The 24155-nt window shown below is 43.2% G+C and overlaps 1 protein-coding gene, 1 non-coding gene and 1 pseudogene across 2 annotated transcripts in view; 1 reads left to right on the forward strand and 2 right to left on the reverse strand.

Moving 5' to 3' along the window:
* Positions 1-6057: 6057 nt before the first annotated feature.
* On the forward strand, positions 6058-6175 carry LOC145396342 (5S ribosomal RNA). The gene has a single exon (XR_013896765.1). It is a non-coding gene; the product is annotated as a 5S ribosomal RNA (ribosomal RNA).
* Positions 6176-7013: 838 nt separating this feature from the next.
* Positions 7014-7131, reverse strand: LOC145396345 (5S ribosomal RNA; annotated as a pseudogene).
* Positions 7132-14649: 7518 nt separating this feature from the next.
* Positions 14650-24155, reverse strand: part of LOC145396329 (sushi, von Willebrand factor type A, EGF and pentraxin domain-containing protein 1-like) — a 57215-nt gene continuing 47709 nt past the window's right edge. Inside the window, exons 43-54 of the mRNA XM_080269727.1 lie at positions 23842-24034; positions 22961-23180; positions 22215-22425; positions 21700-21850; positions 21280-21453; positions 20166-20342; positions 19615-19713; positions 18790-18960; positions 17548-17643; positions 16661-16756; positions 15962-16055; positions 14650-15056 (exon numbers count right to left, since the gene is read on the reverse strand). Of these exons, the coding sequence (XP_080125853.1) occupies positions 14933-15056; positions 15962-16055; positions 16661-16756; positions 17548-17643; positions 18790-18960; positions 19615-19713; positions 20166-20342; positions 21280-21453; positions 21700-21850; positions 22215-22425; positions 22961-23180; positions 23842-24034 (1806 nt within the window). The 3' untranslated portion in view covers positions 14650-14932. The remainder of the gene's footprint in view (positions 15057-15961; positions 16056-16660; positions 16757-17547; positions 17644-18789; positions 18961-19614; positions 19714-20165; positions 20343-21279; positions 21454-21699; positions 21851-22214; positions 22426-22960; positions 23181-23841; positions 24035-24155) is intronic.

The raw sequence follows: 24155 nt of genomic DNA on the forward strand, positions 1-24155 counted from the left end.
ACAGGCTTCTCGTTGGCCAAGGAAGCTCCCTAACACCTGTTCCTTAGTGATTTATTCTTGGATGTGGCTGGGTAATATTTTCAGATATTATTTTTGCAGAGTATGGTGATATTGGAAGGGTTTATTTATCACAGGACTATATTGTGTAATAAATCACTTAGGAAAAGGTGTTAGGGGACTTTGGTGATACGGGAAAGGTTTGGGTAACACAGAAGAGGACTTCATGTAATGAACAAATCACTTAGGAAAAGGTGTTAGGGAGCTCTGGCAATATCGGAAGGATTTATGCAACACAGATGAGGACTGTACGGTGTAATAAACAAAATAAATCACTTAGGACAAAGTGTTTGGGGACTTTAGTGATACTGTAAGGGTTTATGTAACACAGGAAAGGACTGTAAGGTGTAATGAACAAAATAAATCACTTAAGAAAATGTGTTGGGAGCTTTGGTGATACTGGAATGATTTAGATAACACAGAAGAGGACTGTAAGGTGTAATAAATCACTGAGGAAAAGGTGTTAGGGAGCTTTGGTGATACTGGAATGATTTAGATAACACAGAAGAGGACTGTAAGGTGCAATAAATCACTTAGGAAATGGTGTTAGGGAGCTTCCTCAACCACAGAGAATCACAATGATCTCTTTTCACCACTACAGGTATACCCCGGCTTAACGATGCAATTGGGTCAGGTAAATACCCATCGTTAGGCGGGGTATCGTATCTCAAGATAGTTTTTAACATGTACAGGGAGCAACAGTAGTCGTGTCGTGGTTTTGTCCGATGATTAAATGTAGTCGTGTCGCGGTTTTGTCCGATGATTAAATGTAGTCGTGTCGTGGTTTTGTCCGATGATTAAATGTAGTCGTGTCGCGGTTTTGTCCGATGATTAAATGTAGTCGTGTCGTGGTTTTGTCCGATGATTAAATGTAGTCGTGTCGTGGTTTTGTCCGATGATTAAATGTAGTCGTGTCGCGGTTTTGTCCGATGATTAAATGTAGTCGTGTCGCGGTTTTGTCCGATGATTAAATGTAGTCGTGTCGCGGTTTTGTCCGATGATTAAATGTAGTCGTGTCGCGGTTTTGTCCGATGATTAAATGTAGTCGTGTCGCGGTTTTGTCCGATGATTAAATGTAACTCGTGAAGCATTATGAACCGTCCGTGTGACAGATGGCGGAATGTACCAAACGCTTAGCCCGTTACCTTATGTTTTCAGCAAATTCCACGACACGATTATTGCTGCTGGCTGTACACTTAAACCTCAATTTAAGGGACGTCCATTTAAGGGTTTTTGGATTTAAGGGAGTGCATATTCTACCTGACAAACGGACACATTCAAAAATGATACGTAGTGTCTTGGTTATACACATTAATATGTTTCTTTATACAGCACCCGTAAAATATTATTCATAATCATATAAATAGGTGAAACAGTCATTGCATTACATAATAAGATTGTCTTTGTGGTAAAACAAGGGACATTGTCAAGTAAGGGACCCTGTCAAGTAAGGGACCCTGTCAAGTAAGGGACCCTGTCAAGTAAGGGACATTGTCAAGTAAGGGACCCTGTCAAGTAAGGGACCCTGTCAAGTAAGGGACCCTGTCAAGTAAGGGACACTGTCAAGTAAGGGACACTGTCAAGTAAGGGACATTGTCAAGTAAGGGACATTGTCAAGTAAGGGACAAGTTGATTCCCCATTCAGTCCCTTAAATCAAGGTTTGAGTGTATACGGATGCATTTTTCAGCCTTGGGTTTCCCTCCAAGTCCTAAACCCACCCAAATGAGTCCAAAAACATGTGTCTAGTTCACCTAAACTCCCAAACAGCTTTAAAACACACTCAACCAAGCCTAAAAGCAGTTTATAACTCACCTACACCCAAAAATAACATCTGAAAATCATCAAATATGTCTGGAAAAAATCAAGCTTTGTAAACTGTACCCCAAATGACAATGTTCACCCCACCTATGGCTAAAACACATTAATCTGTCTAAAAACAGTTTATAAATCAACCTAAACACAAAAACGACAATGTTCACCCCACCTATGGCTAAAACACATTACTCTAAGTCTAAAAACAGTTTATAAATCAACCTAAACACAAAAACGACAATGTTCACCCCACCTATGGCTAAAACACATTAATCTAAGTCTAAAAACAGTTTATAAATCAACCTAAACACAAAAACGACAATGTTCACCCCACCTATGGCTAAAACACATTAATCTAAGTCCAAAAACAGTTTATAAATCAACCTAAACACACAATTTTAGTCTATCATCAACATCAGCTTTAAAAACTCAAAACCCATCGTTAAACTGGGGTCTGGCCATCGTTAGGCGGGGTAAGGTGGTATTTCAACCTCCATCGTTCAGCCAGAGCATCGCATATCAGGTATATCTGTATTATCTTTCTCAAATTAGACTTTTTATCATTACTGTTATATAACATTTCATTATTAACATTATAAGTATAGGTATAATTTCCTCCACTATAACATTCAACATGGCACTTTTCAGGCTGCCAGAGATCAAGCAGTGTCAAGAGCTGCCATACACACAAGCACACTGGAGCCTTCAGGGGCAAGGAACTGAAGAGGCTGCCAGAGACTGAGCTGCCCTTGTCTACCCTGGTGTGGCACAGTCTACCACAAGGGGCGTTGGTCTGCCACAGTCCACCACAAGAGGCGCTGGTCTGCCACAGTCCACCACAAGAGGTGTTGGTCTGCCACAGTCCACCACAAGGGGCGTTGGTCTGCCGCAGTCCACCACAAGGGGCGTTGGTCTGCCGCAGTCCACCACAAGGGGCGTTGGTCTGCCGCAGTCCACCACAAGGGGCGTTGGTCTGCCACAGTCCACCACAAGAGGCGTTGGTCTGCCACAGTCCACCACAAGGGGCGTTGGTCTACTCTCTTCTACCACAGGGGCGTTGGTCTGAAAGAAAATGAAATTAAAAGAAACTGCACTTAAAAAAAAAAATAGGGGTAGATTAATACACACACCCACACACACACAATATAATGGGAACAAAAACTTACACACACACACACACACACACACACACACATGCACACACAATATAATGGGAACAAACTTACACACAGCAAAAACTTCACACACACACACACACAATATAATGGGAACAAAAACTTACACACACACACACACACACACACACACACACACACACACATTGCCAACCCTCGTACCATTGCTTTCTTGTAATATCATCGTCCATGTATGATAAACTCTCAATTAAGCATTGTAATTCACCCATCCCTACGCTGAATAAAGCAAAGCGCTGGATATTGCACAGTACCCCCCACTGGCTCAGCACTGGGCACTGAGCTGGATATTGCACAGTACCCCCATTGACTCAGCATTGGGCATTGAGCTGGATATTGCACAGTACCCCCATTGACTCAGCATTGGGCATTGAGCTGGATATTGCACAGTACCCCCCATCGGCTCAGCATTAGGCATTGAGCTGGATATTGCACAGTACCCCCCATTGGCTCAGCATTGGGCATTGAGCTGGATATTGCACAGTACCCCCCATTGGCTCAGCATTGGGCATTGAGCTGGATATTGCACAGTACCCTCCATCGGCTCAGCATTGGGCATTGAGCTGGATATTGCACAGTACCCCCACATTGACTCAGCATTGAGCTGGATATTGCACAGTACCCCCACATTGACTCAGCATTGGGCATTGAGCTGGATATTGCACAGTACCCCCCATTGGCTCAGCATTGGGCATTGAGCTGGATATTGTGTTACTATCCATCTCGACCCTCTATCCTAAAAACTTTACCCTGAATACAATATGAAAACTAAGCATAAAATACAACACAGTGATGATATATTAAATACAACAAAATACAATAATGATCATTCATTTTCATTCATTGCCAGGCGCCATGTATCCCAAACGGGGTGGCCAAGGGCTTAGAGTTAATTGTTTTACAGGGAGGGGCACTAATCCTCCACCAACCCCACTTGACACGTAGGGAGAACGTTATGCCAACAGCATCTGGTGTTCCCAGGCGGTCACCCATCCAAGTACTAACCAGACCCAACGTTGCTTAATACAGTACATAATGCAATCACCGTGAGCACAAGAGGAAAACTAGGGATAAAATACAATAATGATACAGTAGAGGTATTACCCAGTTCAAAGATGCAATTGGTTAAGTGTAAACACATCGTTAGGCGGGGTATGGTATCTTGGGGTAGATTTAACATGTAAAGTATAAGGATGCGTTTTTAAGCCTTGGGTTTCCCCCCAGCAAAAGTCCTAAACCCACCCAAATTAGTCCAAAAACAGTGTCTAGATTACCTCAACCCCCAAAACAGCTTTAAAATAAGGTACTCTAAGCCTAAAAGCAGTTTATAATTCTATCTATCTATCTATAGCCCGACGCCCTAATCCCGCAAAGGGTGGCCGCAGACAAAACGCCTCCAAGTCACTCTGTCACCCACCATTTGACTACCCTCCCCCCAACTCACCCCCCCCCTCCCTCACATACCTCTCAACTCCATCCCTCCACCTCATCCTCGGTCTACCCCTCCCTCTCCCTCCCTCCACCTCACCTACATACACCCTCTTAGTCAGTCTTTCATTCTCCATTCTCTGCACATGTCCAAACCACCTCACTGTATTTCTCCTAATCTTCTCACCTAACCCAAAAATATAATCTGGAAATCATCAAAAAGAGTAAGATGTGGCTATTGCGGACTATCTATCTATTGTCAGACGCCCTAATTCCGTAAGGGGTGGCCACGAACGGATCGCCTCCACGTCACCCTGTCCCCAGTCATTTCACTGCCCTGCTCCCAGCTCACACCCCCCTCTCTCATACCTCCTATTCTGGCCTACCGGGGCTGTTTCAGAAAGTTGGTCGCGTGTTTTTTCTTTATAAAAAATAGTTCCCTCAACTTACATCTTCATTTTTTTTAGAGAGAGAGATGCTGTACGCTTAAAGACACCCAAACATTTATTTATTTATTTTTAGATCTATAAACAATTGCGGTTTGTTTACCCAATACTTTATTAAATTTGATCCATAATTACCCTCTAACTAAATGCATAAAAGTCTGGGGCTCTGTCCGGATACAATCACTCCAGCTTTTACAGTTTATTGAACCTTGCACCTCCTTGGAATTTACACTGGCCTATTTATGTCTTATTTACCTGTCTACTGATGGTTAGAAATTACAAGAAGAGCGCCACAGGGAGGGCTGCCAAGTTCAAGAATTACTCTCAAGCGACCTTTAACCCCTACGCACCAGCCGACATGTATAGCTGTCACAATTTTGGGCGCAGATCAATGCAGGTTGATGTGTATAGCCACAAGCGCCTTCCCATCACCCTTTGAACTTTAACTTCTTACTCATCGACAGGACCAGCTGGAGACGTGGAGATACTTGCATTTGAAAGAGTTGGCGAGTCTTGTGTATCTTTAAGTTTTTCTCTCGCTGTTATGGCTTGGCAGATATTAGGGTTTGAAGTAAGGTTTTTTTTTTTCTGTCATGGCAGTGAAATGGCGGGGGACAGGGCGACTTGGAGGCGATTTGTTTGTGGCCACCCCAAACGGGATTGAAAATGGGAGAAATGGAGTTCCCCCGAGCTAAGCCCTGTATTGGACTATATAGCCCCGCTAGGGTTACAGGAGCGAGCTACCACTCCCGGTACGGCAGCCCGGGCGAGGCTCGAACTCGCAATCCCCCGATTACGACTCCAGCGCGCTACCACTGTGCTACCGCGCCCCCCAAATGGGATTGAGGCGTCTGGCAATAGATAGATAGACAGATAGATATCCCCCGTAGGGAGGAGCGTGCGACATCGGAAAACCCCCCAGCGTGTTGCGGATAATGCAGTTGTTCTGGATGGACGGATGACTGTATGTAAAGCAGCACAATCTAAGACAGGAAGGCCACAACTGAAGGGCTGCATATCTGTCAACCAAGACATAGCAGCTCACTAACAAGGGAAGGGGAAGAAGCAACAGACCAAAATGTAGCAACTGAAGGGGACAAGGACCTAAGAAATTTCATCACAGTACGGCCATACCACGTTGAGTACACCGCTTCCCGTCCGATCAGCGAAGTTAAGCAACGTTGGGTCTGGTTAGTACTTGGATGGGTGACCGCCTGGGAACACCAGATGCTGTTGGCATAACGTTCTCCCTACGTGTCAAGTGGGGTTGGTGGAGGATTAGTGCCCCTCCCTGTAAAACAATTAACTCTAAGCCCTTGGCCACCCCATTTGGGATACATGGCGTCTGGCAATGAATGAATGAATGAAACATCTGGACAAAATGAAGAAGTGAAAGAACGATATGGGATGGATGTGGATGTGATTCAGAAAATTGCGAGAAATACAATGTGGTGGTTTGGACATGTGGAGAGATTGGAGAATGACTGACTAAGAGGGTGTATGTAGGTGAAGTAGGGAGAGGGAGGGGGAGACCGAGGATGAGGTGAAGGGATGGAATGGAGAGGTATATGAGGGAGGGGGGAGTGACCTGGGGGGAGGGCAGTCAAATGGTGGGTGACACAGCGACTTGGAGGCGTTTTGTCTGCGGCCACCATTTGCAGGATTAGGGCGTCAGGCTATAGATAGAAAATTGAGTCAGTCCATCTGTAACAGCAGCATATACATTAAGTGCAATTTTTGTCATTCAATAAACTTGCTTTGTTAATTAGGAAAAAAAAAAAAACTATAAATAACAGTACGTTTTATAGAATATTTTTATACCGTAAAAAAATTAATTCATACAGATTTCCAAAAATTTCAGATGTTGTCCGAAACAGCCCCACAGCCAGGATTTTCTGAACTGTTGCTTTGAAAATTTGCCAAAATCTTATCTTTTTTCATAGAACATTTATTCATTCATTCATTGCCAGACGCCATGTATCCCAAACGGGGTGGCCAAGGGCTTAGAGTTAATTGTTTTACAGGGAGGGGCACTAATCCTCCACCAACCCCACTTGACACGTAGGGAGAACGTTATGCCAACAGCATCTGGTGTTCCCAGGCGGTCACCCATCCAAGTACTAACCAGACCCAACGTTGCTTAACTTCGCTGATCGGACGGGAAGCGGTGTACTCAACGTGGTATTTCATTCACAAAACATTGTTCTAGATCGTTGGGATACATAAGGATCCTATGGTAACTACAATGGGTTCTCTGTAGCAAACTGTTGTTTTACCCTTCACAGACCGTGACTCAGTACGCGTCAAAACACTTTTAGTCTGAAAAGGAACTCGTGACCCACTGACACACTTGCAGTGTTGGTCTGAAAGGATGCCGATTAGCCATTTCTGGACAAAAATATTCACCAAAACATGAAATGCGTCAATATTTGGTGCGTCAAAGGGCATGGTGTCTATTTCCAGGCCAACACTCTCAGTCGGCACTCTCTCATTTTTTACTTCAGGGGGGGAGGGGGCATGCGCACAATTTTTGGCAATTCACTTGGAAACTCTTGGTTGTATCAGAATCCCAACAACACCACGTGAAAGCTCGTGAAATTCGGCATCTAGACATCGCCTATGCTTAGCTTTTGCATCATGCAGGCAAAGTTTTGTGCTGGAGTATAGGGCAGTTATTTTCACTGTTGAACAACAATATTCTCACCTCATCTGGGTAGACAGTACTTTTACTCATCAAGTTTGTGTGTTTTTATTGGCTTATCGTATAGCATAAACATCAAGGAAGATGATGGTATACAATTCATACCATGATAGCCAATTTCTGGGGCAAATAAAATACGTGGGAATGTTTTCCTTTATGCACGAGTCCAGTCTACTGACAATGTTCAAAACAGCCCCATCTGATGTTAAGTCTAAATAATCAAACTTTGTAAAATGTACCCCAAAATGACAGTGTTCACCCCACCTGTGGCTAAAACACATTAATGCAAGACTAAAAACAGTTTATAAATTAACCTTAACACAAAATTTAAGTTTAAAATATCATCATAGGCAGCAAAAAAATCAAAACCCATCATTAAACCAGGTCTGGCCATCGTTCGGCGGGGTATGGTGGTATTTCTACCCCCATCGTTAAGCCGGTGTATCGCATCTATGGGTAAAATATCTTAGCGTCTGCATGTACAGTAATACAGTGCTAGTTGGCTATTAATTACCAGACAGCTGATACGCCTCAACGCTGGATGTTACACAGATCCATTGGTTATGTCTGTTTTGGCGCCAGATGTTGCATAATTTCACCAGACTTAACTGAGAGTTCTTATCACTAAGTGTTATGGCCGAAATGTGTTATTCCCCTCCCCCCATCTAAGCTACCCTAACTAGAAACCAGAAAATACTTACCTGCCCTTGGGTGATCCTTAGTCTTGTTGTCATCCGTACTCTGTCGCATAATTTCACCAGATATTGCTTAACCCTTTAACCGCGGGCATTGTTTTGCCCCGAGTGTCCTCTCCCGCGGGGTTTCGACCAAAATGTAAACAAACTTTAAACCTTTATAACTCTGCACAGAATAAATCTAGTGCGAAAAATAAGGTACCATTAGAAAGTACTAACCTTCAGCTTTGCAATGATGTAGGTTTCATGATTTCGTTGACTATCACTGGATGGGCAGTGCCATTAGAAGTGAGCGATCTAAAATCACTATTTTTCGCTCACACACCATTACCAAATGCCAACCTCATTCTGATAATAATACTGTAAACATATATGAACACTGCACATACGATAAACACCCACTCTGTGTTCACTGAGGCAGGTAAAAGGCACTGTCATTACCCGCACTTCACTGCCATATCAGCGGTGTTGTAATCACTATTTTTCGCTCACACACCATTACCAAATGCCAACCTCATTCTGATAATAATACTGTAAACATATATGAACACTGCACATACGATAAACACCCACTCTGTGTTCACTAAGGCAGGTAAAAGGCACTGTAATTGCCCGCACTTCACTGCCACATCAGCGGTGTTGTCACTCACACAGCTGGACAGATACTGATGCGTGTTTGGTCCGGGGTGGGGTGGGGGGCCCAGGGGTTGGGAGGTGGAGTCCCAGGGGGGGGGGGAGGTGGGGGTTGGCTAGATTGAAAGAACTTAATAGCTACTCTCCCTTGAAACAATTGGCGCATGGAAAAAATGCGTGGTATTCAAAATATTCACAAACATTCGAGAATGACACCCGCGGTTTGGTCCAGTTTTTGCAATGTCATTCTGGAATGACACCCGCGGTTAAAGGGTTAAGGAGGGTTATCACTTTTGTTTTAGTCTTGGGTGGGTGACTTTGGGAAGATGAGTTGACATCACCCACTTCAAATAATGAGTTTCAATTTCTACGTTAAGGTACGACCTGACTTAACCCCATCGTATAACGAGTAGTGACTGTACTATTTGCTCTTTCAGGTTGCTTTCTCTACAGTTCAGTAATATAGATATATTTGTTGCATTTGGTATCGTATAATTTAGCTTGAAAACTCGCCTCTGATGGGGTCCTTGAACCCAACCAAAATTTTACCATTAGTTACGTGTTTTGTTATACGAGAATTCATTTAAACGACTGTGCCAAATGGAAACTAACTGTTCGTATCTTCGGGACCTGCCTGTATTGTATTTTACGCTGTTTTCATCCGTAACTCATGGTGAAGCTTTTAGGATAGTCAACATGGATAGTAACACAATATCCAGCTCAATGCCCAATGCTGAGTCAATGTGGGGGTACTGTGCAATATCCAGCTCAATGCCCAATGCTGAGCCAATGTGGGGGTACTGTGCAATATCCAGCTCAATGCCCAATGCTGAGTCAATGTGGGGGTACTGTGCAATATCCAGCTCAATGCCCAATGCTGAGCCAATGGGAGGTACTGTGCAATATCCAGCTCAATGCCCAATGCTGATCCAATGTGGGGTACTGTGCAATATCCAGCTCAATGCCCAATGTTGTGCCAATAGGGGGTACTGTGCAATATCCAGCTCAATGCCCAATGCTGAGTCAATGTGGGGGTACTGTGCAATATCCAGCTCAATGTCCAATGTTGTGCCAATGTGGGGGTACTGTGCAATATCCAGCTCAATGCCCAATGCTGAGTCAATGTGGGGGTACTGTGCAATATCCAGCTCAATGCCTAATGTTGAGCCAATGGGGGTACTGTGCAATACCCAGCTCAATGCCCAATGTTGTGTCACTGGGGGGTACTGTGCAATATCCAGCTCAATGCCCAATGCTGAGCCAATGGGGGTACTGTGCAATATCCAGTTCAATGCCCAATGCTGAGCCAATGTGGGGGTACTGTGCAATATCCAGCTCAATGCCCAATGCTGAGCCAATGGGGGTACTGTGCAATATCCAGTTCAATGCCCAATGCTGAGCCAATGTGGGGGTACTGTGCAATATCCAGCTCAATGCCCAATGCTGAGTCAATGGGAGGGTACTGTGCAATATCCAGCTCAATGCCCAATGCTGAGCCAATGTGGGGGTACTGTGCAATATCCAGCTCAATGCCCAATGCTGAGTCAATGTGGGGGTACTGTGCAATATCCAGCTCAATGCCCAATGCTGAGTCAATGGGGGGTACTGTGCAATATCCAGCTCAATGCCCAATGCTGAGCCAATGGGGGGTACTGTGCAATATCCAGCTCAATGCCCAATGCTGAGCCAATGGGGGTACTGTGCAATATCCAGCTCAATGCCCAATGCTGAGCCAATGGGGGGTACTGTGCAATATCCAGCTCAATGCCCAATGCTGAGTCAATGTGGGGGTACTGTGCAATATCCAGCTCAATGCCCAATGCTGAGTCAATGTGGGGGTACTGTGCAATATCCAGCTCAATGCCCAATGCTGAGTCAATGGGGGGTACTGTGCAATATCCAGCTCAATGCCCAATGCTGTGCCAATGTGGGGGTACTGTGCAATATCCAGCTCAATGCCCAATGCTGAGCCAATAGGGGGTACTGTGCAATATCCAGCTCAATGCCCAATGCTGAGTCAATGTGGGGGTACTGTGCAATATCCAGCTCAATGCCCAATGTTGTGCCAATGGGGGTACTGTGCAATATCCAGCTCAATGCCCAATGTTGTGCCAATGTGGGGGTACTGTGCAATATCCAGCTCAATGCCCAATGTTGTGCCAATGTGGGGGTACTGTGCAATATCCAGCTCAATGCCCAATGTTGAGCCAATGGGGGTACTGTGCAATATCTAACATTTGCTTTAATCGACACAGGGCTTGGCTTATTTACAACGCATAATTAAGTATTTACAGTACTTGGAAGAGATAGGGAGTATATCTCAAAGTGATTCAGTTTCTCGTATATCGGATGTTGTAAATAGTATATACATTTAAACATATACTAATTCAAAAACTATGAATATAAGCCTAATTATAGCATCGATGTTGTAAATAGTATATACATTTAAACATATACTAATTCAAAAACTATCAATAATAGCGTAATTATAGCATCGACGTTGTAAATAGTATATACATTTAAACATATACTAATTCAAAAACTATGAATATAAGCCTAATTATAGCATCGATGTTGTAAATAGTATATACATTTAAACATATACTAATTCAAAAACTATCAATAATAGTGTAATTATAGCATCGACGTTGTAAATAGTATATACATATAAACATATACTAATTCAAAAACTATGAATATAAGCCTAATTATAGCATCGATGTTGTAAATAGTATATACATTTAAACATATACTAATTCAGAAACTATCAATAATAGTGTAATTATAGCATTTCCCTGATTAATACTGCTCTTCGTATCAATTAGGGCCAATTAGTGATTTTCATTGACCAATTTAGCCATTTATAATGCAATGGAGATTTAAATATATACGAAAAAAATATAAATGAATAAATAGCCTAATTACAGTATTTTCCTACCTAATATTGATGTTAGTACGAATTAGGGATGTATTTAGCAATTTATAAAGCAAAAAACATTTGAATATATATTAATTAATAGGAAACCATGAATAGACAGCCTAATTACAGCTTTTCCTCATTAATATTGATGTTGGTACTAATTATGGGTGATTAGTAATGTTTAACGACCTACATAGCAATTTATGAAGTAATAGACACCCAAATATTCAGTAATTACAATGAAACCATGATTACAAAGCCTAATTATAGCATTTTCCTAATTAACATTGCTGTTAGTACAAATTGGGAGCGATTAGTAAACTGTAATGACCTATTTAGCAATTTATAAAGCAATGGATGTTAAAATATTCAAAAATTAAAAGGAATACATGATTACAAAACTTAGAGTATTTTCCTACCTAATGTAATATTACCGTTAGTACTAATTAAGATCAATTAGTAATTCTTAAAAACCTATTTAGCAATATATAACAATGGAAATTTAAAATATACACTAATTAGCAAGAAACCATGAATAAAAAGCCTAATTACAGTATATTCCTACTTAATATTAGTTAGTACAAATTAGGGGTGATTAGTATTGTAACGACATTGCAATATATAAAGCAACAGACATTTAAACATACAATAACAGGAAACCATGAATAATAAGCATAATTAGTAGTATTTCCCTATGTAATATTGATGTTACTATATATTACGGGAGATTAGTAAATTGTAATTACGTATTTAGCAATTTATATAGCATAGGACAATAAAATATTCAATAATTAATTCAAATATCATTTATTTTCCCTCCATGCAGTACCAGTGGCGGCCTTCACGTGGTGGCACTGATGTAGCTGGTTGGATCCACTGCCTGCCTATTCATACGTCCCTCAATTCCTTCCCTATCCCCCAAAAGGACGATGGTGGACTGCAGAAGAGGAATTTACGCCTGCAGTCCACCGAGTTCACATCGATCCCTGTCTATATGAGCTTAATTATAATATTTTCCTGGTAAATATCAAGTTAGTATCCGGCAGCCATTTTTCTTCCTTGCGTGGAGCATCGGGGCAGCCTCCATGTGGTGTTATTCATACTACCTGTCAGCTCCACTGCCTACGTTAATTAAATATAAGTACCTGAGCTCCACCCTATCCACTGAAGGGATGATGGACGGCAAAATAGGGGTAACATAAGCCTAAAGTCCACCGACATGACATGGCGACGCTGCTACCCCCCTACGCCACAGCATCATCCCCAGGCTCCTCAATTACACACAATTTCCATCATTTTCCTGGCTAGTGCGGCTGTTGGCATGATCACAGGGGAACCAGGGAAAACTACTTACCTTTTTGGCGATATATGGAGCAGTGGAAGTCGAAATATTCACTAATAAAAAGGAAAAACTTGGCGACTCATCTCAGCCTCCCTCCTGCGCATCCCTTCCCGCGCACCTCATGGCTCCCTCTCGTATTCGATTAACAAAAAATATATAACAAATTCTCTATTCTACCAAAATCTACATAAAAACGAATTTAAAAAAGGAAAAATAAAATATCTGACATCGTACATGATGTTTAAAGAATTATTTAAATATTTTTCTACCGCGTAAGGTACCATCATAACTCTTCCTCATAAATAAGTCAGAATTCCCGTAATTTTCCACCATCCCAGTTCAATTAATAGTTTCCTCTTCCATTTATCAAGAAATTATTGAATATAGTAATAAATAACACGTATTAAGCCATTCCAATGCGATATAAATGCACTGGTGGGCTAGTTTGGGGGATCTGGTCCGAAAAGTAGCCCAAAAATAGCCCAAAAGTAGCCCGTCTCTTCCACTATTCATGCAAACGTCCCTCCACTCCCTCCCTATCCCACAAAAGGACGATGGTGGACTGAAGGGGGGGAATTTCAGCCTGAAGTCCACTGGGTTCAAATTTAAATGAACCTGGAGCCACAAAAACATGCACAGGATGTTTATGGGAGTAGAAAAACTCTGGCTAGTATCTTCGTCAGTCAAGGAAGCTCCCCAACACCTTTTCCCAAGCGATTTATCAGGATATTACGCCTTACCATTCCATGCTGTGTTATACAAATCCTTCCAATGTCACTATACTCTGCATAAATAACATACAAAACGATATAAACTAGTCATATCCTAAATAAATCGCTAGGGATGAGGTGTTAGGGAGTAGCAAGTACCCACACACCTTTTCTTAAGCGATTTATTAACCTATTACACCCTACTATTCCATGCTATATTGTATAAATCCTTCCAATCTTTATATATAACGTACAAAAGAATATTAACCTAAATAAATCGCTAGGGAAGAGGTGTTGGGGAGCTCGGTTAAGGAAGTCCCCAAACACTTTTTCCTTAGTGATTTATTTGGTTATTACACATTACTCCATACTGTTATATAAATCCTTCCAATCTTTATAAATAACATACAAAAGGATATTAAGCAACCATATCCGAAATAAATCGCTAGGGAAGAGGTGTTAGGGAGCTTCCTTAAGAGATAAAAATTCTAGCATTTGAATTTCTAGTTTATAAAGCATAGCAACTTTATTTTGGTATTATAAATGGCAAAAAAATCAATACAAAAACTATCTATCTATCTATCTATTGCCAGACGCCTTAATCCCGTAAGGGGTGGCCACAAACAAATCACCTCCATGTCGCCCTGTCCCCTACCATTTCCCTGCCCTCCCCCCCAGCTCACACACCCCCTCTCTCATATACCTCTCCACTCCATCCCTCCATCTCATCCTCGGCCTCCCCCTCCCTCTCCATATTATTTACAAATGCGTTTCTACAAGTGTAAAAAGTATATGGTTTCAAATATATATGGAAAAATAAACCGCTTAAATATAGATGCAGAATAAGTCGCTACAGAGAAGGAGTTAAGGGATTGGTTCCTCCATGGTCTGGCTTGCGTGCCATCCTCCGCCTATGAGCTTGTAGTCTCCCTTTTATTAACTTTAGAAAATGCATAATAGGCAAAATTAGTCGCTACAGAGAAGGTGTTAAGGGTTAGTTTCTCCATGGTCTGTGGTAGGGGTGAGGTGGTCTGAAGTAAGCTAGGTCTACGGTCTCGAATTTGGTCTGGTCTTCCTCATCCGAATTGGAGTAATATTCGGGATAGTAATACTCGCTTCTGTGGAGAGAGAGAGAGAGAGAGAGAGAGAGATTAGATAGATAGATAGATAGGGAGGTAGACAGATTAGAGCTAGAGAGATTAGACAGATGGATAGATAGACAGGGAGGTAGACAGATTAGAGACAAGTGGAGAGATTAGATAGATAGATAGATATAGATAGATAGAGATAGATAGATAGGGAGGTAGAAAGATTAGAGATAGATAGATAGACAGTGTAATACTTTGGATGGTTCTTGGATTTGTTGTGAGAGAGAGAGAGAGAGAGAGAGAGAGAGAGAGAGAGACAGAGACAGAGAGAGAGAGAGAGAGAGAGAGAGAGAGAGACAGAGAGAGAGAGACAGAGACAGAGACAGAGACAGACAGACAGACAGACAGACAGAGAAAGAGAGAGAGAGAGAGAGAGAGAGAAATAGAGAGAGAATAGAGTAGTTATATCACTCAGTCTTATAGTCATGTTCACACTACTGTTCTACTGTTCTTCTACTACTATTCACCTACTGTTATTGATCTACTGTTCTTCACCTACTACTGTTATTGATCTACTGTTCTTCACCTACTACTGTTATTGATCTACTGTTCTTCACCTACTACTGTTATTGATCTACTGTTCTTCATCTACTACTGTTATTGATCTACTGTTCTTCACCTACTACTGTTATTGATCTACTGTTCTTCATCTACTACTGTTATTGATCTACTGTTCTTCACCTACTACTGTTATTGATCTACTGTTCTTCACCTACTACTGTTATTGATCTACCGTTCTTCATCTACTACTGTTATTGATCTACCGTTCTTCATCTACTAGTTATTGATCTACTGTTCATCTACTACTGTTATTGATCTACTGTTCATCTACTACTGTTATTGATCTACTGTTCTTCATCTACTGTTCTACTCACCCGTCACAGTCAGCCGCCACAGACCCATCGTAACAGTGACACACGTTGGGGCCGATACACCTGCCTCCATCACCACACCCCGCCTCACACACCGCTGAAAAACACACAGAAAGCATTAACACTGAGCCTCATATACGTATTGTCAGAACACGATATCCTAGAGTTGTACTGAGCGTGACAGGGTTTGTGGTGCCTTAGTGTGTTGCTCCTATCCCCTCAAAGGTGGATGGTGTACATGAGGGGCCGCTGTGGCCTGGTACAGATGTCAGTGATGTGCTGGTAATGTCATGTGCTGGTGACATGACAAAGGCACAGCCCCTGCCACAGCCAGAGGGGTGGCCAGGGTGACAGAGGCCAACCCTAAAGTATGCCTGGCCACCACCCTATATCTGTGGTGGCAGGGTGTGGCAGGGCCTGTTGTCAGGGGGGTGGGTGTGTAGTGTGTTGTGGCAGCATGACGGCAGTGTGACGCATTCTGTTGGATAGTCTGTGGTTAGTACGTCACTCTGTGCAGGTGTTTAGCCTTTGTGGGCCGTGGTGGGCTGTGATGGAGGTGATGATAGTGATGATAATGGTGGGTGGGTAAGGTAGGCACAGGGGCATGACGGTACATCAATACACAGGCAGAAAGGTGATGATTAGGGTGGGTATGCCAGGAGTGTTGGCATATGACACAAGGGCATGACACAATACACTCACATTTGTGACACCTGGCTCCAGTATAGCCAGGCAGACAGGTGCAGCGTCCAGGTCCAGAACACACCCCGCCATTGAGGCAAGGCAGGGCACACAGCGCTGTGGGGAGGCACGGCGAGGCAGTTAGTACAGCGAAGGCAACAGCGAGTACACTAGCAAAACGTAGGCGCACATGACAACACGTACATGTGTAGGGGAAATGTAAGTGCACATGGCCAGACAGTCATGACAACAAAACGCACATATAAGGACACGCACACACTGATAACGCACATGTGAGATATGATCAGGAAACGTACATATGTATATACAGCCGGGAAATACACACGACCTCAACTTGGCAATAAGCGTACATGGGGAGAACGAATCAAGGAAACGCACATGTACACACACACATGTAGAATGCGTACATGTATGACAAAGAAACGCACATAAAGAGGAAGCATGGAGAGTTACCAACAGAGTAACAGCAAGCAAAGCCATATATACAATTTCTGAGTGTAAATATATACAAAGGTTTCCTCCTTCTCCCTACCACCTCTTCTTTAGCGATTTATTCTGGGACATGGCTGGTTTATATAGTGATGCTGGAATGATTAAACTTCTTCCTTCTCCCTAACGCCTCTTCCTTAGCGACTTATTTTGGGATATGGCATGGTTAATATCGCTTTGTGTGTTAATATGCTTTGTGACGCTAGAATGACTTCAAGTAACACAGAAGGGGACAGTATGGTAAGCGAAATAAATCGCTTAGGAAGAGGTGTTAGGGATGTTAGGGGGCGTCCATACTTGCTGAGGGTATAGACCAAGGACTCAAAATTTATCTCAGAAATTCCCAAAATTCTCACAGGTCTCCATATATATTTTTTTTCGAGTTTTGTATTACTCACGTGTCTGGCATCGTGGTCCGGAATATCCATGTAAACAACGGCATTTATATGGAGCTATGCAGGTGCCTCCGTTCAGGCAGGGGGCGACACACACAGCTGCAGAAAGAGAGGGAATTAGTGTATCTATCTATCTATCTACCTGTCTCTCTGTCTATCTATCTATCTATGTCTGCAGGGAGGAATCAGCATATTACTATCACTTAAGGTACACTCTGTCTGTCTCCCTGGCTATCTGTCTGTCTGTCTGTCTCTCTCCCTCTCTCTCTCTCAATTATTAACACTACCAAATATATGTCATTTTAACCAAACAAATGACTTTTTCTAGGTCCAAATCTTCTCCTAGAACTCACAATTCACTTCTTCTAGGTCCAAATCTTCTCCTAGAACTCACAATTCACTTCTTCTAGGTCCAAATCTTCTCCTAGAACTCACAATTCACTTCTTCTAGGTCCAAATCTTCTCCTAGAACTCACAATTCACTTCTTCTAGGTCCAAATCTTCTCCTAGAACTCACAATTCACTTCTTCTAGGTCCAAATCTTCTCCTAGAACTCACAATTCACTTCTTCTAGGTCCAAATCTTCTCCTAGAACTCACAATTCACTTCTTCTAGGTCCAAATCTTCTCCTAGAACTCACAATTCACTTCTTCTAGGTCCAAATCTTCTCCTAGAACTCACAATTCACTTCTTCTAGGTCCAAATCTTCTTCTAGAACTCACAATTCACTTCTTCTAGGTCCAAATCTTCTCCTAGAACTCACAATTCACTTCTTCTAGGTCCAAATCTTCTCCTAGAACTCACAATTCACTTCTTCTAGGTCCAAATCTTCTCCTAGAACTCACAATTCACTTCTTCTAGGGCCAAATCTTCTCCTAGAACTCACAATTCACTTCTTCTAGGTCCAAATCTTCTCCTACAACTCACCGTGCTGGTAAATATCTCCCACACACCCAAGAGGACAGGTGCAAATATTATTACTGATAGCAACACAGGATTTTTCAACATGTGTGCCAGTATCCAACCAAAACACGTAATTTTAGGCAAACAAAGGACTTATTCTAGGCCAAATCCTTCTCCTAGAACTCACCGTGCTGGCAAATATCCCCTACACACACCCAGGAGGACAGGTACAGATATTATCACTGAGAATTAAGCACTTTCAATTACATTTTTTGACATATATAACATCATCCGAACAAATAATCGACTTATTCTAGGCCAACTCCTTCTCCTAGAACTCACCATGCTGGCAGTTATCCCCCACATACCCAGGAGGACAGGCACAGATATTATTCCTGAGACAGACGCCTCCGTTGAAGCACTTTCGACTGCACTTCCCGAGACACACAGCATCATCCGACCACGAGCCGTCGCCCTGACACGTAAGGACGCTGGATCCGTTGGCGACCTTGCCTGTGGAGAGAGAAAGAGTTGGTCTATCTGTCTATCTATCTATCACCCTTGTCTTAAAAGAGGGGATAGGGAGTAGATAATTTCAATCTGTCTATCTATCTATCACCCTTGCCTTAAAAGAGGGGATAGAAAGTAGATAATTTCAATCTGTCTATCTATCTATCACCCTTGCCTTAAAAGAGGGGATAGGGAGTAGATAATTTCAATCTGTCTATCTATCTATCACTCTAGCCTTAAAAGAGGGGATAGGGAGTAGATATATTTCAATGTCTATCTATCTATCACCCTTGCCTTAAAACAGGGATAGATAGTAGATCAATCTGTTTATCTATCTATCACCCTTGCCTTGAAAGAGGGGATAGGGAGTAGATATATTTCAATCTGTCTATCTATCTATCACCCTTGCCTTAAAAGAGGGGATAGGGAGTAGATAATTTCAATCTGTCTATCTATCTATCACTCTAGCCTTAAAAGAGGGGATTGAAAGTAGATATATTTCAATGTCTATCTATCTATCACCCTTGCCTTAAAAGAGGGGATAGGGAGTAGATATATTTCAATGTCTATCTATCTATCACCCTTGCCTTAAAAGAGGGGATAGACAGTAGATAATTTCAATCTGTCTATCTATCTATCACCCTTGTAGTTACACACCTGGAGGGCAGCGATAGATAACTTTCTCGCCATAGTAGAAGGAGCGACCTAGGATGACCACTCCCTGTGTGTTCATTCTGGGACGCCCACACGAGATTTCTGTAATAATAATAATAATAATAATAATAATAATAATAATAATAATAATAATGATGATGATGATGATGATGGTTGTGATGGTGGTGGTTGTGGTGATGATGATGATGATGATGATGATGATGATAATAATAATAATAATAATAATAATAATAATAATAATAATAATCACCATCATCACACACCCATCCATGCATCTCTCTCTCTCTCTCTCTCTCTCAATCTAATCCATCCATCCATCTCTTTCTCTCTCCATCCATCTTTCTCTCTCTCTCTCTCTCAATCTAATCCATCCATCCATCTCTCTCTCTCTCTCTCTCAATCTAATCCATCCATCCATCCCTTTCTCTCTCTCTCCATCCATCTTTCTTTCTCTCTCTCTCTCTCTCAATCTAATCCATCCATCCATCCCTTTCTCTCTCCATCCATCTTTCTCTCTCTCTCTCTCTACTCACTGCTGCACTGTCCCTGTACACGCGTCCACTGCCCAGTATGTAGGCAGGCAGTGGATAGGTCTCCTCTCATTATGTGGCCAGCTTCGCAGTCAAAGTTAATCCGATCTTGATACTTCCAAGACTGAGTAGCAGGTGGGATGGCGTTAGGGGGTGGGGGTGGTGGGTCACATCTCACAGCTGTGGAGAGTAGACAGTGTTAATTTTCTATCTATCTGTCTATTTGTGTGTCTATCTATCTACCTGTCTGTCTGTCTATCTATCTATCTCTCGAATGAATAGCCTAAGATTTGGCATTCAGGATTCTTTCTGTATCTATCTATCTACCTATCCTCTTTCTCTATCTATCTATCTATAAATCTTTCTGTCTATCTACCTGCATCTCTCGTTCCTTCCTTCCCTCCATATCTATCTCTTTCTCTCTCATTCTGTCCATCTGTCTGTCTGTCTTGTTCCCTAACTTTTTGTCAATCTCATTATGTCCCTTTGTGTGTGTCTATTCTCTCCTCCCCTCCCTCCCCCTCCTCCTCCAGCCTCTCCTCCTCCTCCTCCAACCCCTCAAGTAATACTCACGGCTACAGACAGGCCTCGAGGACGACCACAGACCACTCTCAAGGCACTGGACCTCTACCTCACCCTCCAGGTTGTAGTCTCTCTCACATCCAAGCCTCACTCAATCTTCAAACACTTTTCCCTCCCTTCCTCTTCCTCTCCCTCTTCCTCCAGCCTCTCCTCCTCCTCCTCCAACCCCTCCACTAATACTCACGGCTACAGACAGGCCTCGAGAACGACCACAGACCACTCTTGAGGCACTGGACCTCCACCTCACCCTCCAACTTTTGGCCTCTCTCACATCCAAGTGTTACCCTATCAGTCTGTCTCTTCCACTCCCTCTCCCTCCTCCTCCAGCCTCTCTCTCTCCCTTCAAGTAATACTCACGGCTACAGACGGGCCTCGAGGACGACCACAGACCACTCTCAAGGCACTGGACCTATACCTCACCCTCCAACTTGCAGTCTCTCTCACATCCAAGTGTTAACCTACAGTATAAGTCTGTCTCTTCCCCTCCCTCTCCAGCCTCTCCCTCTCCTCCTCCAACCTCTCAAGTAATACTCACGGCTACAGACGGGCCTCGAGGACGACCACAGACCACTCTCAAGGCACTGGACCTCCACCTCACCCTCCAATCTGTACCCCCTCTCACATCCGAACTTCACACGATCTTCGTATACCGTCCCCGCCCCAAGTGCAAAGCCATATTGTGGAGCTTCCATCTCTCCGCAGTCCTTTCCTGTAAGAGAAACAAGGAGTTAGTACGTCTCTCCCACTCTCCTTGTCAGTCTCTTACCCACCCATCCCCCCATCTCATCCTTGGTCACCCCGTCCACCTCACTCACATACACTCTCCCAGTCAGTCTCTCTATGACTCTCTCACACACACACACACACACACTCGTCTCTCTCTCTCTCTCTCACACACACACACACACACACACACACACTCACCCCTCTCTCTCTCTCTCTCTTAAATACTCACGGTGGCACTGTGGCTGGTCTCCGCTCCATGTGGCATCCGCAGTGCATTCTCGGTCTCCGTCTCCGAAGAGTTGGTAGCCGGGGTGACATTGGTATCTGATGTGTGAGGCCAGGGATGTCTGAGTGACGGTGACCTCGCCATTACTGATAGCCTGGGGGAGGTAGATAAATAGATTGATAGATAGATAAATAGATAGATTGATAGATAGATGGAGGGAGGGATAGATAGATAGATTAACAGATAGACTGATTTATATAGATACATGGATAGATGGATGGATGGGTAGATATAGATAGATAGATAGATAGACAGATAGATAGATGGGTAGATTTAGATACAGAGAGAGAGAGAGAGAGAGAAAATATAGATACACATTCCTATACACACACACACACACACACACACACACACACACACACACACACACACAAACACCCACACACCCACCCACAAGTTACCGACAGAGACAGAGGGCCTTGGCGCCAAAAAGGTGACATGAGAAGTGAAGCCCTTACCTCTGGGGGCCCACAATCAACGGGTACACAGGCTGGCATCCCTCCAACCCACGTGGCATCCTCACTACACGTCACCGAAGGATTCCCGACAAGCATGTAGCCAAAAATGCAGGAGTAGTTAGCGACGCTCCCGAAGGTGAAGTGTTTAGCGGTGATCTTGCCGAATGGCGGAATTGGCGGCTCGTAGCAGTTAATTGGCTCACAGGTGGCGCTGCAAGGATGATGATGATGATGATGATGATGATAATAATAATGATAATAAGAGTTCATTGGTTCACATATGGTGCTGGAATGATGATAATGCTAATATAATAATAATAATAATAATATTAATAATAATATTGATTGGCTCACAGGTGGTGCTGCAAGGATGATGATGATGATGATAATAATAATGATAATAATAATAATAATAATAATGATAATAATAATAAGAGTTCATTGGTTCACATATGGTGCTGGAATGATGATAATGCTAATATAACAATAACAATAATAATAATAATAATAATAATAATAATGACAATAATAGTTCACTGGTTGATATATGATGCTGGAATGATGATAATGCTAATATAATAATAATAATAATAATAATAATAATAATGATAAGAATACACAGACAGATAAAATTAGACAGACAGATAGACAGAGATAAATAGGAGAGACAGACAGACAGATAGATAGATAGATAGACAGATAGACAATACACACATCAAATCAACCCAAACCCACAGTCAACCTACTTGTGTTCCAACCAGGTCCCCAAACGGCATTCGACCTGACCCGACCCGACCAAATTGTACCCGACGTCGCAGCGGAAGGTCACCGTCTGAGGTCGCGTCCCCTCGGAAAGTATTGACACTCCATGGCTCAGAGGGGGGGCGGCTTGACATCGCATCTCTTCACATCTTGGTTCCGATCCACGCCAGTGGCCATCCGATTCGCATGTCTGATACTCTCCAGCTGCAATGAGGTTGGGGTTAGTAGTAGTAGTAGTAGTAGTTGTAGCGGCAGCAGTAGTAGTATCAGTATTCCGTCTCACACACACACACACACACACACACACACACCACAAACCCCCCCCACACACACACACCACAAACCCCCACCCACACACACACACCACAAACCCCCCCCACACACACGTCACATCCTCCCCACACACACACACACACACACACACACACACCACAACCCCCCCACACACACACACACACACCACAAACCCCCCCCCACACACAATCGGTATGGAGGTGGCCTGTTGTCCTACTGGACCCTGGTTCAAATCCCGGCTGGGGCAGGGAACAGTTTAAGGATTTGAATTTCATTACATCAGACTTTCCTGATCTACCAGAAGACCCGCCGACATGTCGTAAAAATACCCCCGCTAATACCAATACACCAGTCCTGTATGAGACAGCCCTAGCATGTATTCAGTATGGACGGTGGGTGTTAGTGACAAAATGGTGACATGTGGAGGTGTATGGTATGTAGGAGGACTGCTGGGCCTTGATAGCACACACACACATCCTCCTCACACACACACACCATTCAAGCCCATGGAATCCTGACCACACACACACACAACGCTCCCCAAACACACACCAACCAGCTCCTCACTCACCAACAAGTTTGTAGCCTTCGTCACACGCATACGCAATCATGGACCCATACGAGTGTGGTAATCCATGCTCAGCGGCGACGTATGTGGCTTTTGTGTTCGTCGGAATCGATGGAGGTCCACACGCGACAGGGGGACAGCTCGGAGTGACGCTGCTCCACTCTCCATCCGCTTGGCAGATTAAGGTGCTCTCCCCCTGAAAGTTGAAAAAGGGAGAGTTAGGTGTCTCTCTCCCTCACTTTCTCTCCCTCCCTCTCTCCCTCCTCTCTCGCTGTCTCTCCCACATACCTCTCTCCCTAGTCCTTATCCTAATCAAT

This window comes from Coenobita brevimanus, chromosome 36 (assembly GCF_032717465.1).
Source record: "Coenobita brevimanus isolate Jiangsu-jjx chromosome 36, ASM3271746v2, whole genome shotgun sequence".
In the NCBI taxonomy this organism is placed as follows: Eukaryota; Metazoa; Arthropoda; class Malacostraca; order Decapoda; family Coenobitidae; genus Coenobita; species Coenobita brevimanus.